Source organism: Sturnus vulgaris, chromosome 2 (genome assembly GCF_052056855.1).
Source record: "Sturnus vulgaris isolate bStuVul1 chromosome 2, bStuVul1.hap1, whole genome shotgun sequence".
Lineage (NCBI taxonomy): Eukaryota > Metazoa > Chordata > Aves > Passeriformes > Sturnidae > Sturnus > Sturnus vulgaris.
This window is the reverse complement of record NC_142244.1, coordinates 108,759,290-108,778,208: the sequence shown is the minus strand read 5'-3', so window position 1 is coordinate 108,778,208 and position 18,919 is coordinate 108,759,290. Positions and strand designations below refer to the sequence as shown.

Genomic DNA, 18,919 nt, shown 5'->3' with positions numbered 1-18,919 from the left:
ACAGAGTTTATGCTTCAGGCAGAATTGGAAACTTAGAGGAGTTTAGATGAAATTAAGTGAAATCATGTGGGATGATTAATTTGAAATCCAATTGCTAAACTGGTAAGATGTGCTTTAAAGAGCTGCAAATAGAGGAGAACTAGGGTCCCTTAATTTCTTTAAATTTTTGCATAATGAATTTTTTCTACCTTGTTTAAAAGATAAATGTTTTGTCAGCTGTGCTGCATTGATTTCCATGTTTTAGTATGACTCATCTATAGTCCAAGAAATAGAACTAATTCCTTCTTTCTAGAACTTCATTTCCAGACTACCAATCCCTCCCTGGTGTATTGCCAAAATAATTGCAGATTTTGACATGTGTCATGTCCTTTATATGTCATGTCTATATATTGCATGTGGGATATGAAGGATATTGACACTGATTAATTATTTCTGCTAAGTTATCTCAAACCATATTGAATTCTTTTAGGACTAGCTGTGCTGTGTGGAAGCTGACAGAACTTTGAGTGCATTGGATTTCACAGCAACAACTCAGCTGTGCTTAGCAGGGCTCTGTGTAAAACAACACCCGTGGAGCCACAGGTGAATTTCTTCTGCCTACCAAAAAACGTAGGGCACTGACGATGTGTGATTCCATGGAGAATGGGAGCAGGAATTCCAAAGGGGAACAACTGAAATATACCTATCCCCTCTCTTTTTGGCAGCATTGGGTGTGCTCACTCACCACATTAGTGTACTTCTCTGAAATCTTCAAGGTGGTTTCAAGAGCTCAGGACAAAAGTGAAACAGTCAGAGAAAATTTCCTCACCCTGTTTTGTCCAACAATATTGTTTTTCCCAAGATGAAATGCATTTCATTTTCACTGTAGTTCTGTGTGTTAGTTGCACATATTCTATATAATAAAATAATGTAAATACACATTTTTAAATGTGTAGAAACCTTTAATAGCTGTTCAGTTATTTTCTACAAACAAGTATTTTGGTGCCTTTTGTCATCTAACTGTATAGTTCATCTTAATAAAGGAGGACTTCACTCAGCACCGATTGGAGCTGCAGTTCTTTCCAGGCAGTTCAGCTCACTCTAAGCAGTCACTTGTGATCCAAAAGATGCTTTTCATTCCGCTCTCTGCTCTTTTTAAGAACAGATAGCCAGTCTTTTATCAACACAGTCTCAGCAATAACTACAGCAAAAATGCAGCATACACTCCAACTGTAACTCAGTAGAATTATACCAGGACATATATTTTTTTTATCCTCTGAAGTCTTTTCATGTGTATGAATGCATTGGAAAATATGAAAGCGAAATAAATAATATGTTTAGTCTATATACTATGCTTTTTAGTATGACATGTAATGGGAGCATACTTTTGCAAATATTTTAGCAATTTTTGAGATTAAATAGCTCTTTCTGCTTTACTGTTGTCAAGAAAAATAATCTAATTCATAATGTACTTTTAAAACGAGGATTAATTTATTTTAGAAAACAAATAAAACGTGTATACATCTTTTTTTTGTATGCTTGCTGCTTCTCTTGGGATGTGTAACTGTCACAAAGAAAGGTTCTGAAATGCACCAACGTAAATGGAGCAAATACCATTGTTGTTGTCTTGCTTCTTTGTTGGTGTAGGTTTCCTGCCTAGCTGAAATTGCTTTGGGGAGCATTAGAAGAAGTGCAGTATACACAAGTAATTTGGAATGAAGGAAACTCTGTCTTGAATATTAAACTTTTGATAAGAGTACTTCATTTTTCATTATCATTTCCCACTTAACTGTCCAGATGTGTTATACTATGTAGTATTCTGAAATAAAAAAGGATGTGGTTTGCTTTTATTTACACAATTATGTATGTGTCTGAAGAAAGACATAAAATGTAAAACATATTCTAAACACAAGAAAAACATGGAAATGTTTTTTTTCTTAAATTTTGTCTTATATAATGCCATGAGTATATATGTAGTAAAGCACCAAGAGGGCACAGATTTGACAGCTTCCTACTCTGAATAGTTATTCAACGTTTCATGACACATGCTCTTGCCAAGGAAAAGGAACAAGTTTGTAAGTTCAGTGTTTCCATCACTACCCTGAAAACTAAGAACTACAACAGGTAGTGCATGTAATTCTTTTATCCAATAACAGATTTATTGTTTATTAAATGTAGGAGGACTTTAGAACTATACAGACATTAACAGCTAACTTTTTTACTGTGAACTTTTTCTTTTCTTACACATTGTTTCAGCTGTTTACATCAGGATTGTTATACTTAACCTAGTTTAAATAATATCTCCAAATACATAGATGGAAGGAAAGAAATTTGGTAATAGAGTATTTTTCAAGTAAACAAAAATGAATATCACAGCTGGAAGTTAAAGCTGGCAGTATTCAGAATTAAAACAAAATACAAATTTTCAAGTAAGGACATTAATATCTGAAATATTGTACATTTTTCTGTAGCTTAATAATGCCATTTTAAAAAATATATGTTGCCTGGACAACAATAAATAAATACAATGTTTATGATACAGTTGCATTCTGCAGAGTTAGCTCTGATGTACATCAAACTAGTTCCTTTACTGCTTGAATGACAATAGATGAGTAAAATAGTTGGAGAAGGATTCTTACTCTGTACCAAAGATGTTGTTAGCCCACCTTAAAACTTCCCCAAATATTATGCTAGTCATTGCTGTGGAAGGTATCCAGTTAAGGACATTTGGAACAGCAGTAGGTGAACAAGGACAATCTACTCATGATTCAGTGCAGCTAACATTGCACTTAAAATATCAAATAAAACCAATTCAATTAAGAACACACCAAGTAGACAGATTGTGTGCTCCCCTCTTTCAAAGTCATTCTTCTGAAGAAAATTGCAACAAATTTCCATTGGTGACTGTCTGTGATGCTCAGTTAGTGCTGGGTCTTGTTCTCAAATCATTTCCTCTTCCCCACTTTAGCACTCCCATTTCAGGCAGCAAGAAGCCACCACCAGAAATCTTAGTGCTTCAGCATCCCGGGAGAAAATGTGGATCTTTATTCACTATTCATTATTTCTTTGTGTCTTTGTGTGCCTCTTTGTTTGAAAGTAAAAGTACTTTGGTGCAAATGTGGCTGCATATGAAGTACATGTACACTCATTCATGTACATGTTGAAGTTATTATTATTATTATTTTTGTTCCATTTAATGACCTTGATTCAACCACTGTTCTCTGCAAATGAATCTGACCTTGTGGAGCTGCAGCATGCAAACGTCTTGGGGAAGGGCAGCCAGCATACAAAGGCTGCATTGAGTGTGTGGGCAGGCAGGAATGCTGGTACCAGGCAGCTCTCTAAAGAATGTTCTTTTGGCAGAAACAGCAGTGCTAAAAATGAGGGGGAAAAAATGAATTCAAAATTTAGAGCTGGCCTGCAGTTACGAGGCGATAAGAAAAGTTGGCTGTTCAACATGAGCTGCCAGTTGCATATTCTGGGTCCTTGCTATTCTCAGGCCCTCCTACAGCCATGGCCCCAACCAGTGTTTTGATACAGCACAAAGTGGCTGTTTATTGCTATTGACTGCTGGGGCCTGTGCTCCAAAATGCGTTCTGTCAACAGAATGTAAGTGAACTTGGCATTTTAAAGCCTGGCTGCTGCAGTTGCCTAGATTTCTTGGAATTGCCATGCAGCAGGACCGGTGTTGCAGTCCCCAGCTCAAACTGAAAATGTTGCACAGGAAGACTTATCATGTGAAGGTTAGATTTACCTGAGATCCTCAGGATTTTGTCTTTCTTTGTTTTTCCCTCATCAGCACCGTAAATATATCTTGTCCTTGCTTTGATGCCTGTCAAAGGCTACACCTTTAGCTTTCTAAATTTTGTTCCGTATGCTCTGTATGGAAAAGAAGAGCATATTCAATGCAAGTGGCCTTCATGTGGAAGGGAAACATGGCTTTGTGTACAGGATAGGACATTACTGTAAAAGGACTAATCAAAACCTGTTCTCTGTGTTGCACTGAGGATTTTTCCACTCTTTTGAAAAAAACATAGTTTCTGTGATTTTTTAAAGAAATTAGATATATTATTTTCTATTGCTTCCATAGGAACTACAGGCAGAAATTGATGCTCACACTGACATCTATCACAACCTGGATGAAAATGGGCAGAAAATCCTGAGGTCCCTGGAAGGCTCTGAGGATGCAACCCTGCTGCAGAGACGTCTGGATAACATGAACCTCAGATGGAGCGAACTTAGGAAGAAATCTCTAAACATTAGGTAGGACCTGAACCTAAGCAAAAGCCTACCCGTTGGTGTATTAGATGGGATGCTACAATTTGCAAACAAAAAAGTTTAATTTCGTTTCTTTTGTTAGCACTGTTTTTGTCTATTTTGAAATTATTTGTGCTACTTTGGATGTTGGATTAACTTTGTAAGAATGATTAGGGTTTTTGGTGTGAAAATCATAGTCATAGAGGATTAGGATTTGAGGCATATGATGAAGTTTTGTAATTACAGAAAGAAAGATTATCGTGTTTAAACAGTAACTGTACCTCCACTAAATGTGGGCTTTTCCTAGAACTGGGTATGATTTATCAGTGAGTCATGAAAGAAAGTGATTAAATAACCAATATTTATGATAAGCTTTGCTTTAAAGACTGTTAGTTTCAGTGGAAAAACTAAAAATATCTTCACGAATGAGAAGACAAATTATGTAAGATTTTAACTGTTGTCAGGAGAAGGGACAGAATTGCTAAATAAAATCTAGGTTTAAAAGAAATCCATAGGTGGTATCATAAGAGAAAACACTTTTGTTTGCAAGGAGAAATATAATAAATGGTAACATTGCAAATTATCAAGTGGTCATTCAGGTTTCAATGAACTGAAGGTTTCATTTCAAAAGATATTGTCCAGGAAGCTTTTCCCCAGAAATATGGCTTTTGCAATAGACAACCCAGCTCAGTTGCACTCAGTCTTGGTCATTTTTTCATTTTCTCACTTGCTGTGTGTTGGTGGTAGTTCAGAGGGCAGCAAAAGACAGAAGTGTTTTCCAAAGTAATGTATGAAATATTAGCTTTTTTCAGCTCAGGTCCTGAGGGAGGTCAGGCTGTGTAATGACAAAAACCATCTTCGCATCATCAATCATTAAAAATAAATGAAGGCTGTGATGTTGAAAAGATACTAGTAACTAAAGAAAAAGAGATATATTCTTCCTTTTCTTTTTACTCCAAAGGAGCAAAAGAAGAAGAATAAAACCCTTCAAAGTGTCTGAGGTTTTTTTTCTGTTCACATGCATTTTATCCATGAACTTGCTCAAATACAGTGATTTTTGAGATAAAAATAAATAGTCAGCTGTCCAAATATCAGTAATTAAACGTATGGGACTTTCTGTCTTTCATTTTTTGCAATTTAATGTGTTGCTGTCATCAATTGAGTCAGAAGCAGTCAACCCCAGTTATATCACAGTAACTTCCTGCACTGCACTTTCAAAGCAACAAACCTCCCCTCTAAAATCTGTGCTTCCAATAAAAGCCTTAAGGTCTTCAACAACTTATTGATTAGGAAAATAAATAATTCTTAAATTCTCAGACATTTAGTTTAAGCGTTGCTGGCCACCAGACTAAAGGAAAAGGCTTTTCCCAGTCTGCCTGTTTGGAGTTCTTTCTATCCATAGCACAGAATGGAATAGATTTCATCATAACTAGAAATGCTTACATAAAAGAGGGATTAGAGAAGACCTATGAAATGTTCTCCAGACATCAGCCCCAGAAGTTTCTATATTTAGTGTAATTTTTAGTCTGCTGTAACAGAAGACCTATGTCATGGATCAGCTTGGGTTGGCATTCTTTTCTAACTGCATTAGATAAAATACATGGTAGATATTAAAGAGAAGCCAAGCTCTTTTCCACTCCCTCCCTTTCTTTCATCCTCATATGTCAGCACAGTTTTTCCTAATGAACACTCACTTTCTTTTTTTTTTTTTTTTTAACTGTTTTTACTATTATCTCTTTTGTCTGCACAACTTGGACACAGTCATAAATACATAAGTACATGCATATAATATACACTGGTGTGTATGAATAAACATAGTCCTGAAAATGGAGGAAGAGCAGAACAAGACACATTCTGGAAAAAAAAATCACCTAACTGGAGAAAGTCAGAGCACAGCTCTGGCAAAACTCCTTCAGGTCACTCTTTTTGCTTTTCCCTGTAATGCCAGACATGGGGAAGCAGGGAAGAAGTGTTTGCCTCCGTTTGCTGCCCTTCTCCAGAGAAGGTGGAAGCTTGCCTATGTAAAGATGAACATGAGACAAGGGAATTAACCTGAATCAGAAACTTGGCTCCTTGGCTGTCTCCTGTCCTAAAATCCTGTGGCCTTTGCTCTGGTTGTCACCTCCTGCATCTCTCCATAAATATCCCTTCTTCTCTCCCCCTTGCTACTTTCAGAGGTATCATGGAATGAAAGAATGGTTTGAGTTGGCAGAGACTGTAAAGATCACCCAGTGCCAGCCCCCTGCCATGGGCAAGGACACATTCAGGATGCTCAAAGCTGCCTCCAGCCTGACCTTGAACACTCCAGGGATGGGGCATCCACAACTTCTCTGGACAATCTGTTCTAGTGCCTCACCACCCTAATCATAAACAGTGTATGATATATAAACATATATAATCTAAATCTTTCATCCTTCTCTAGACTTCTCTGCCTGCAGGACTGCCTCCCCCTCCCATAAAGCAGTTTTGCCCCAGCTCGCAGATGCCATGAGAGAGAAGAGAACAAAAGGCCTGGTCTCTGTGTGTCTTTGACATGTAGCATTTAAGTTTGAAAAAAGAGAAGATTTTCTAGTAGCGCACAGACTTTGAGAGCAGCTGAATTTTCTGTCAGTGTGTGGCTGATCTGTCTCCTTCCTTTCTCTTTCTTGGCCACTTTAATTACCTGATGTAAGAGGTTGGAAAGAAGGCAGGATTCATAGAGCATTTCAGAGAAATGCAGCTGTCTCTACCTTCATCAATTCCTTATTTCCATATCCAAACTAATAAGGTTTGCAAAAATGCTGAGTCCGTATTTTTCACATTTCTTTATAGAACATTATATATAAGGTATAGGAGTAAAATTCTTAGTGTCAGAGGAGAATGATTTTATCTGCAATCACTGTAGAAGAAGATAAATGTTATAGGAAAAAAGCTAGAACTTAAACAGAAATGTATGAAATAAAATAAAATTTGCCTTTATTTTCCAGCACATTTTTTCACTTTACAGTTATGTAATACTTCTTTGGTTTGAGTTACTAAGAGGATTTCTTACGTTACTTGGAGGTGAATTAGGAGTTTTTTTCCAAACCAGAAATTAAAAAATAGCATATTCATAAGTCCAGAAAGACAAAATTTTAGTGGGGTTTATCTACAGTACAGTGAAAATTGAAGATTTTATCAGTCCAGCCACAGAAAACAGTTGCTGAAATTTAGAAGCTCAACTTGATCCCAAAATACCACATTTACGCATATACAGAGGAAATATTTAGAAAATGTCCTTATGATGGAGACGTTTTTTGCATAAAATGATAATTTGTCAATTTTCCCAGTGTTTCAAATAGTTTCATTCACACTCCTATTTAAATGGCACTAACATTTGGCTAGATAGTGTATGAGGATTCTATGGGCTTTAACAATTTCCTCCTGACTCTTTTTCAAAGAATGGCATTGGTTCTCTTATTTTCAAAAATTAAGAGAATGAATGTTGTGTAAATTGAATGCTTTGTGTAGTGGTCTAGAGAAATGCTTGCTCTTCACTGAGTTGGAAAACTACTCTCTACATTTCAGGTAAATAATGTCCCAGCAATCCTAAGTGATGACTACATTTCTCATGCTAGTCCTGCAGAAAATTTGTGCACTTCTGGTGAGACTGACAATTCAGCACAGCCATTACTCACTGCTGAACAGGAAAACTAAAATTCCAAAAAAACCCAACCAATCAAAAACAAAAATCAGGAGATGGGAAAAGAAGCCAGGACTGTGGAACCAAATTTAAATCTGTGTTGCCAGAATCTAATTCATAGCTACTGAAGCTATTCGAAAATCATTAACTTAATGAAACACTAGGATCTTTCTCAGTAAATAAGCTTGAGCATTTTGGTCTTTACTTCCACTGTGCCTGAATCTGTGTTATATTTGACACATGCTTTCAGATCCCATTTGGAAGCCAGCACCGACCAGTGGAAACGATTGCATCTCTCTCTTCAGGAACTTTTGGCATGGCTGCAGTTGAAGGAGGATGAATTAAAACAGCAAGCACCCATTGGTGGAGATCTTCCTACTGTGCAGAAACAGAATGATATTCACAGGGTATGTTCGTTTTTTTAAAATTATCTTTTGGTCATTACTTTCTTCCTTTGCAGGCTTGTGCTGCATGATGCAGTCCTTCTTGGAAAGAATTTCATCTATAGCTTTCAAACACAGCAGAGAAAATCAGCCTTTTGGAGAAGGAAGTGTTAATGACCATGACCTTCAGAGACCTATCACAGACAGGCAGATTTCATAGCCAGAATAATTACTATCCTAACTTTTGAGGATAACATAAGTAGTTCTGAATTTTTTTCTAGATCAGGCATTCCAAATTCATGTACACATTTTGAACCCTAGTTTGAATTTTGGGAACATTTGTGACAAGAGTAGCTGGAATTAGCTCTGTTGCACAACTCCACAACATGAAACTATTGGGTTAACTGTCTGTGGTTTATACTGGTTTCATCAGGAAATTCTTATGGGAAGACAGTAGGAGAGCACCCTATGGGGGAACATTCTAGACTAAGATTAGTATTAAAAGGGAACCTAAATAGAACACTTGTACAAGAAATTGTTTGTTTGTTTTTTAAACACACCAAATGCAAAACCCCCAGAAAAATACTTCAGAATAATTCTTCATACAAATATTGACACTGATTTTTTGCTGTGATGAGGGTATGTTTAAAGTATGTCTCCTGTGTTCAATCAATTCACACCAGTCTGATGCTAACCCCAATGTCTGCTTTCACCTAAACAGTGTTTAATTTCATATGCCATTGAGGTCTATTCGGGGGTGAATGTGAAATCACAGTTCTAGTACCTCTATTGTATAATATGCATTCAAGCTCTCCTCTCCTCTCCTTCATCTACATCTGTCTTTAATTAAAACAGTGACATTATAAGAGGTTTTTACTTCCTGTTTGATGTCCAATTATGCTTCAGGGTGCTATCTAAAAAGTTATTTCAAGTAAATGTAATTTTTATTGAAAAATTATTGTCAGTCTGACAGCTTTATTTCATGAGAAGAGAATATTCTAAATCCAGTGATATCCTCTCAATGCATTGTGCTGTATATATGTAACTTCCTTCGTGAAAATTGCAGAAAAAGATATTGTTCCTGAAGTTCCTAAATCTCTGGTTTTATTGCTAAATGGAGAAATATGAAATGGTGCTTTGAAACAAAATAGGATCAGTGTTTTTTCTGTTCATCAGGTAGCTGTATAGAAATATTGCTCTAATATATTGTCCTTTCTCATGGGGAAGGACATATTTGAGAACAGATAGTGAGATCAAATAAGTGAGTATGACATATCTTGCTGCTTTAAGACCCTGAGTTTGTGAAAAGTCAGGAAGTACCATATTCAGCCAGACACGGATTTTCCATAGGCACACAGGCATTCATCTACTGCAACAAACTGGTGGCAAGTAGTGTCAATATGGCTTGTCAAGGACATATCTCCACTGAATGATTGAGAAAGCCAAAGAGAAAGATGACCAAAAAACATCTCTCTCTCTCTCAGTGGCAAACTTTTCTGAGATAATGCTTTTCTCCAAAGGGCATCTTTGTCACATTTCCTAGGTCCTTCCTCTGGAGAGGTGGTGAGTAGGATGTGTCTTTCTCACAAAAATTTTATGTGGGATTTAAAGCACTATCACAGAGACAGTAAGGTGAAAACATCCATGACTTTACGGGGCAGCACCATTCCTTTTTTCACCTTTGCCCTGAGAAAGTTAAAACATGTGTTATATATAACCATGCAAGTTAAGAGAAGCCTGAGTTCTGTTTTAGCCATAAAGTAGCAACTTCCATAACGTAGTTTTAAAGCCCATCCAGAATATCAGGATGAAAGAAGCAATATAGATGTTGCTTTAACTCAGTGTGACATTAACTCAAACTCTTTCTACAATGGCAACTTTGGAGCTAAAACAAGATTTAGAGAGAGATTTCTATAGAATTGTTGCAACAAAACTTTTTTCCATCTAGATAATATTTAAGTGCTTGAAAACATTTTCTCCTAGATAGAAGAAATATTTTTTTTTAACTAAAGAAATTACTTCTTATAGTATTTTAGTATTCTATATAGCTCTATAAGTGGTTTAAGGGCTTCCAAGAATTCATCATAAAGGTGACAAGTCTTCAGTGATGAACTACGTGATCTCTGTCACACACCAAACAAATGAAGTAGTTAGAACTTCTAGGGATGAGAATTATTGCATAAAAGTAAGATACCGTGAGTAGGGGCAAAATTACTTCATTAAATAGATGTCACTTCTCTTTTTCAGCTTCTCTGTCACTTGAAGCTACATAACACAGAGCTTTGGTCATCCTGTCTAGTATCAGAGCTAGAATGATTTAGTTCCTTTTAGAAATATGTCTTTTTCCTTTTTCCATTCTGTAGCACTTCAGAAGCGTGAGTGTAGCTATGTTGATTCCCTGTGGAAAAAAGAACAAAACACAATATTTGAAATTAATTTGCCCTGTCTGATCTTCAAATATCTCTGACAGAGAAGGGGAAAGCAGTCAACATGGAAGTTGACTTCAGGTTGCTGTTGACAAAATCTATGTTTGCAATGTATTGGTTGGTTGGTTGGTTGGTTGGTTGGTTGGTTGGTTGTTTATTTTCCCCCTGGGCATTATGGACTCTGTTACTCTAAAAGTTCATTTCAAAGAAGCAGATATACAAAGGCTAAAGCCAAATGAACAGCTTAGCTCATTTCTGGACATAAGAAAAATATTTTCAAATATTTTCATAAGTGTACAATTATCTAGCTTAATACTGGAGCCCAGTACTGAAAAGCTGGTTTTGAGAGGTTTGGGCCTTTGCTTAAGAGCAGAGCTTAGCTCTCAGGGTGCTGATGTGAAACTAAACAGTAGCTGTGTGCTGATCTTGGGAAAAAGAATCTGCTGACTGTTCATTGTGTTCTGAATGTCACTTCTGGAAATTAGTCTTAGTAAACTAGAGAAGCATCTATCAGATCTGACCAATCTTTTAAATGACTAAAACTTCCAGTTTTGGTCTTTCTTCATAAGTACCATGTTTCTCTTTCTGTGAAAGATTGGTTTTGTCAGGTAATGCCAGAACTGAACCCGGGTACGTTCTTCACTTGAGAAATTAATAAACCCATCAGGGGAACACTATTTATATGCAGTTCAACTGATTCAATTGAGAAATAGCATGATGAATGCCAACATGATTTTATGCCTGAATCCTTTTTCTAAAGAAGTGTTGCAAGCTGATTTTATTTTTTTCCCTTAAAGGTAAAATTTAAAGAAGAGCAAACATATTTAACCTCTCTATCATTCAGCAGACCATCTGGAATACCACAGAGATTCATAAAAGAGATGAAAAAAATTCAGTTCTTACTACCTGAGTGCTTCTAGTTGCCAAGATTGGCTTTAAAAATTTTAAGAGTAGGATTCAGATGAAAATTTCAAATGCTTGAATCTATGCCAGAGGAGGGCTTGAACTGAACTGAGAATAGCAGTATCCATGCAGTCAAAATCATTGTTGTGTTATAAATGTGAGGTTCTTTTTAGATAAGGCAATTTGGAATGTATCCCAAATACACCCACATAACTGCTATTTGTTTGAACTTATATATATAGGTCATTTTTTTCAATTTTTGGTATCTGAAGAAATTGTCTCTATTCCAAAGTCTTAGAAAGTGTGGGGAGGAGTGGTGGTGGTGTTAGTCAATGATAAAAAATACTCCCGATCTTCAAAACACTATTTAATTATCATACATTTTTCTTTGTTTTACTAATATTGCTTTAGTGAAATTGAATTAACAACCGTGTGCATGTTACTGTTAATCTAATTTAAGTAACTTAGGCGTCATGCAGATAGCCTGCTATGTATTTCATTCTTTTAAGAGTTGCCTCATTTGCTGTATAGTGATTTTATTAACAGCATAAATAGCATTTATGAACATAGAAGGTACTTATTAACAATTCCATGGAAACCCTTTCATATTAAATCTGTAGCATCACTGCCTAAGGAGTACAGTTCCTGCTTCAACACATTAACCAATTATGGGGTTACAGTGGATATCTACTTTTAATGATTAGGACAAGCCTCATATTTTGAAAAGCATTCTGTTTGGCAAACATGTTGAATTAATCTAATTGTACTCCTTCTCTTTAAAATATATTGAAAGCAAAAATTCCTACTTTTTAAATAACAGAGATTAATTATCGTTTTACTAATGCAACTCTTTTCTCATTATATTTTCATTTTTCAATTTAAACAATCATTGTTTCTTCATTTAAAGAGATTTAAGGACACTCATGAGGTGGTAGGAGAGGTCTGAGATAAGCTGATCAATATATGCATTATTAAAATGGTGGACAGAATGCCATTACTGCAGTAGTGTTGATGACAAATAGACATGCTTAAATAAAGTAGTTTACTTACTTTTTTGTCAGGTCATACATTATGCGTATTCGATTTCCTCTACAGTCACCATGAAGTGTGGAAGAAGTCAAGGAATTCAATGAAATTAGCCTGCAATCATTAGTTGTACATTAGGCATTCATTTAGGCTAATTCTGCTTTCAGTGTTGGTCTAGTTATTATAAAGATGTATTTGTCAGGGCTCTATCTAGATTAATTCCTTTTTTTTTTTGTCTTCCTCCAAAAAAAGAAAAAATGTCTTTTATTGCTACTTATGATTTTTACTGGTAGCGTATACATATCTCACAACACAACTTTATTCTGTAAAGCAGCTTTATCTTCATACAGTAAGAACTGCTTTTTGGAATATGTTAGTGTGAAATAAGCATTCATTATATTTAATGCTGTTCTGTGCTACTGCTTCAGCCTCATGTTTTTTTCATCCTCTCCTTTTCAAATTTCTTTAATTGAAACATATTTTAACTCCATAGAAATCTACAGATCAAAACTAGGGAAGGAGATGAGAACTGTAAATAGATCTCAACACCTGAGTTCTATAACTCAGGATTTACAGACTATAATTGCCTCCACCAGCTCCAACATTCAGAGTGGAAAAGTTGGGGGAGAGAAGTTTAGCACATTGTTTTCCTTTGTCACACTTTTTCCACTTATGACAAAATACAAAATGTGCTAAGTCAGAAGTTCCTATTAGCCTTTCTCTGTTTTGAGGAAGATACAATGATTACTGCCCACAGGCTTTATGGGATTCATTGCATATATGTTCTTCTTCTGTTGCACGAGAGATACAGCAGGATTGTGGCTTTAAACTTCTTCAGGAAAGATAATGCCACTCGGTGTATTTGATTGCTGCTGTTTTCTGCAAAAGCAGTACAAGCTGAAAGAAAGTATTTTTGGTCCTTCTCCTGGTGTGCACATGTACATAGCCAGGGGTGACCTGTCTGCAGCAGCAGCACTCCTCACAGCTGGACTGCTCATTCCCAAATGCATAGTTCAGAGGTGTTCCTGGTTTTTGACTATTCTCCAATCAGTGTATTTCTGTGTTCCCCTGGAGTATCCGTGACTCCTTCCTGCTGTTGGTGTGTGTTAGCAGAACAGACCTTTGTGCCAGTGCTTCCTTCTTGACTGGCTTGTGGCACAGACATTTATGAGAAATAATACATCTTTGGAAACATTTCTAAAGCATATCATATCTTTAAGCTGTTACACCATTTAATGTTTAAAAAACACTGGTTTAAGTGGGTTTGACTGTTGATGTTACTTTTGACACTATAAGCAGAGAGCAAAGCACACAGTCCGTGGAAATTACTGTGCTGGATTTTAAGTTATGCTTCCTGCTGGCTTCCTTGACCTGCAGACCTGCCACACCATTCCAGTGGGACAGAATGATGAGAGATGAACACAAAGGCTAATTAAAGGAATAGATTTTCCTCCTTTGGAGGCATGATAAAAAGCTTATTATATTTCCTCTTTCCATTGCATTTCATGCAAGAGTCAAGTATGAATTATAATAATTATAAACCTAAAAATGTCTAAGTTCGATATTTTAAATTCAGCTCTGTAGTAACTCCACTCAGTTTTTATGCAAAAAAATGTCCAGTGGTAGTTTACTTGTTAGCATACAGTACACTTCTAAATTTGTGAAAATTGGTATTGTTTTTAAAGGTCAGCATGATTTTTTAAAAACATTTATCTCAGGTATTAATCAAATGACAGATTCTCTTACGAGAGCAGATAGACTCTGTGAAAAGATTCTAGTCCCATTATTGTCCTTGACACAAAATGAAGACTTTTTGCTTTATTTCCTTCAACAAAGGAGAGTTTGCTAAAGGGTTTTCACAAGAACAGCTACAAACCTTATGGTCAGTTCTTGACCATTTAATAAAGAGTGTATTTATTTATAGTAGAATAATGTAGTTATTTCCTTAAGTTTACTTTCCTGAAATGTGTTAAGAACATTTTACCTGCGAGTGCTCATATTATAAACTGTACATGTTCCCATTATTACTTCTGGTAAGCATTTCCTTTACAGAGTCACATATCAAATATAATTCAAAGCATAATGAACTTTTTAATATTGAATTTATAATCCTTCATTAGTTCACATAGAAATGCAAATTTTGTTTAATAATTAATGTAACTGAATTGGTCAATTTATTACGTTACAAGCTTATATAATGATGATGTTGTAAAGAGAATTTTCTAATCCCTGCAGTAAAATACCTGTTTTCTACCCATGGCATATGGCTCTCCTTTTTGTATTGTGTTTTGTGTTGCACTTTACTATTAAATTATCTGCATATTTTACCTCTATGCCACTTGAAACAGTATGCATTTAACAATGTCTCATGAATACAGAAGAAAATGTTGAAATAAAAGAGTGGTAAGGACCTTATAGATAAATTCATTGCAACATGCAGAAGAACCAATGCAATATGTAACCACAAGCTGGGTTTCACCTGCATTTTTGAGTGGTGTACATTTGGAATCAGGTTAATAGACTCTTATATTCTCATTAACAAAAATAGAGAAATGAATAAATAAATACTGAGATATGTATACCTTCAGTGACCTACCAAAGCTTCTAATACTAATCTTGAGTAACTTACTCATGGTCATTTAAAAGCAGGGAGCTGTTGCTGAAGAAAGAAAAATGCAGTCTGCTGACAGCCCATTTGCTTTGTTTGAATACAATGTGATTTCAGGTTAAGCAAAAGCTGATTCTTTTAATTTGTGTGTGTGTGTTTTATTGCTTCTAATCCACACGTGGAAGCTGTCTCTGGAAATTTTGTCCTGACATTGGTATTCTGAGTTGGTATTTCCTTATAGATCCACTTACAATAATTTTGTTTCTTAGACTTTCAAGAGGGAGCTGAAAACAAAAGAACCTGTTATCAGGAGTGCCCTTGAGACTGTGAGAATCTTCCTGGCCGAGCAGCCCGTGGAGGCAGTGGAGAAGGTCTGCCCGGAGCCCAGAGGTAATTGCAGCAGGAACAGGGTAATAACACGTTGCTGGGAAGATCAGTGATGATCAGCAATGATTAAATGAATCCTGCCAGCCGCTCTGAAAGCATTCCTTTTACACTCCGAGCTGAATGCCAGTATTCAGAAAATAAGCTAAAAATATAGATGAAAGCAAGCCTTAGCAATCCTTCTGAACACTGTGGTACTAAATAGGCATGCATATTTATAAGCAGATTTTGAAACTGCTTTTAAACCTTCAGGACCTGTCTATAATTATAGCCTCATTTGAGGGCTCAAAGCTGCAATTTAAGCTAAAATTCACCTTGTAGTCTCAGTACTACAGGAGATCCCAAATCCACCTAATTGCAGCAAAAGCTTCACGGTGATTAATATTTATCTTTGTGCAGAAATATTGTGCTGAATCAGCTGATAAACTTCTAGCTACACCTTGCATGTTTCAAAATGCCTTTATGTACATAAATGCGTATTTTGCTGATTTTTATGGTGGCAAGATTTAAGTTTTTTAAGATAATTTGAAACAAGAATACATTAATAAAACAAATTTCACAGGTGCCTTAGGTTACGAAGGGTTTCTTTCTGAGATTTGAACTTATCCACATGGCAACTCTTTCAGTTCTAAAACAGAATATGTCTTAAAAGCCTCTTCACTTTCACATTTAGATGTGTCACCTGAGGAAAGAGCCCACAATGCCACTAAACTTCTGCAAAGGCAGGCAGATGAGGTCAGGACCGAGTGGGACAAGCTGAATCTGCAGTCTGCTGAGTGGCAAAAGAAGATTGACGATGCTCTTGCAAGACTGCAGGGCCTTCAAGAGGCCATGGATGAGCTGGACCTGAAGCTACGCCAGGCTGAGGCATTCAAGGGGTCCTGGCAGCCAGTGGGGGATCTGCTCATTGACTCTCTGCAGGACCACCTGGAAAAAGTCAAGGTATGTGCCATATATTGGTATTTCTGAGCATAAAATAGTTCTTTGTATGAATCCCCAGATCAGTAATTATATTTTAGAGTGAGAGATTGATATCTTTGTACCATAGTGATATATATTAAAAAAAAAAAAAAAAAAGAGAGAGAGTTTTAAAAGTTTTAAAAGTTAAAATGCAATGGGATCCTCATTGAGAATGTATATTGCTGACAAGAGTAAAAGCACTATAGAAAATGTGTTAAAATCCTCAGCACACTACTGTAAATTCAGGACAGGCAAAATTGGCAGTTAAAGAAAGCAAAATAAAATACATAGGAGAATATATTATGACATTCTATTGAATTAATTATTTTCTTTATTATCTTTTCTTAAGTATGATGAATACACAATTGTTTCTTTAATTGTAGAGTAGAATTTAAATAATTTAAAATATATGTTTTTTTTTTCATGATGGTGGTATTTGCTCTCTGTCTTTTTTGAAAAATAGCCTTCATAACTAAAGATAGTAAAAAAAAAAAGCAGCAAGCCTGGAAAAATTGTCATTATTTTCTATAACTTAATGCTTATCTGCTTTTAAGGATTGTTTCATGAAATCATTGCTTATTGGGAAACTTGGGCAGAATTGTCCTCTTTCAGCATGACTGCCATGGACAGACTTGATAAATAATACAGGAATCCTTCAGCCAGAGCACAATAGAGGCAGTTGCCATTTTGATAAGAATAAAGTGCCTCTGTTCCAGTCACATAAATGGGAATCATCAGTCATTTTGAAAGAGACCTAAGCCAACTGTTATTTTCTCTAGATGAACATTAGGATCTAAGAAAGAGGAAATAGAATGACTAATGGCAAGAAAAAAATGCCTCTAAAAATCAAATGTAGTTTATTAAAATGAAAGTCCTCGAGTTTTAATCACACAGAAAGTTTAATGAGCGTCCTATGCAGATGCTGTACAAGAACAAATGAAATAGTTAGTAGCTGATGAACAGCTAGCTGCAAAATTTATTTATCTTCATTTAAATTCATAAATGAACAGAAGAAATATATTTATAAATTCTCAGAAAGTGCTATTACAACCATGATTTGTTTTTGTTTTTTAATTTGAAAGAAGATATCCTGAACAGGAACACTGAATCTCTGATATTACTGGAAAACAAAGCATTGCTTAATTCTAAAGCTATGAGCAGGAGTGTTAACTCCATAATTATAGTTCTGAATCCTGTTATGGTTTAAAAAATAAATAAATACCTTCTAGATAACATAATTAATGACTTAATAATTGATTCACTTAAGGGTAAAATCTTTTCTTTTGCAAAATTTCAGTTAAAAGCCAAATTTGTTGAAGTTATGTAGCCTTCCGTTAAAAGTTGCTGGTAAAAAGTAAGATTTTTTTCTCTTTCTAAATTATATTATCAGCCGAACATTATCCAATCGATACATTATCTATGTCTCATCCTTGCCTGGTTTTTATGATGAGTATCACAGTGACTGATTTTACAGTATGAGGCAAAGTATCTAATTTCTTTCTATATATCTAAGAATCCCAAGCATGTTCTGAGCAGATGTTTAAAACATTGGTCATATATGATTGCATTTCTTGCAAATCTTTCTCTTAATTTGGATCACATTAGCTTTCCCAACCCCTAACCTGATGAATAACTTCCTGGGGAATGTGTTTAAGCTAGTGCCATTTGTCACTGTCCTCTTTAGTTTTAGTTGCAGGTCATGGCATAACTTTGAGCTCACACAAAATAGTGGATCCTTGGTCAGTATTTATCTTGTAGTATTGTTATAATTACACATGCCTCATCTGCATTAGTGTACAAATTGATGTTCATCTCTGATTGTGAGGACAAGAGAGTTTCACCCATCTGCTCCAAGGGATGCAACCTAGACTAGAGGCTGTCTATAACCAAAGTATTCTTCAGACTTCTCTGCTGTCATCTGTTATTCTCCCGTTTTTCTTCTCTCATATGAGTGGTCTTATCTGAAGACCAAAATGTAACTTGCTTTCTTAATAACACACATCCTTTCTGTCTCCCTTCCAAGCATACCTTTCTGTCCAGCAAAATCCAAATCATCATTTAACTGTCTTAAATTCAGTTCAAGCTCAAGTGAATCTTTTACTTGTCCCTTAATATCCATTGCCTGATCAGTTTGATTGTAGCTCAGATCTTATTTTAGACATGGCCAATGATTTTTATTCCCCTCTGCAGTAAATTCAATGATGCTTTCTCCTTGCACTCACTAACAAAATGTTCTTTTCATCAGCATGCCTGGAACACTTAGGGTCTCATGAGACCACCACTCAGATTTTATATTAAGCTTTTGCTGCTATGCAATTGATAGGCAATCATT

At 35.8% G+C, this 18,919-nt stretch overlaps 1 protein-coding gene across 17 annotated transcripts in view; it reads left to right on the top strand.

Moving 5' to 3' along the window:
- DMD (dystrophin) overlaps positions 1-18,919 on the top strand; it is a 1,142,416-nt gene that overhangs the window by 943,878 nt on the left and 179,619 nt on the right. For 16 of the 17 annotated variants that reach the window (XM_088160350.1, XM_088160356.1, XM_088160354.1 and 13 more), the window contains 4 exons: positions 4,070-4,242; positions 8,148-8,304; positions 15,513-15,633; positions 16,301-16,569. In XM_088160350.1, coding sequence (XP_088016476.1) covers positions 4,070-4,242; positions 8,148-8,304; positions 15,513-15,633; positions 16,301-16,569 — 720 coding nt within the window. Of the gene's footprint in view, positions 1-3,677; positions 3,723-4,069; positions 4,243-8,147; positions 8,305-15,512; positions 15,634-16,300; positions 16,570-18,919 lie in introns of those variants that run through there. The other variant, XM_088160365.1, reaches the window with a different exon arrangement.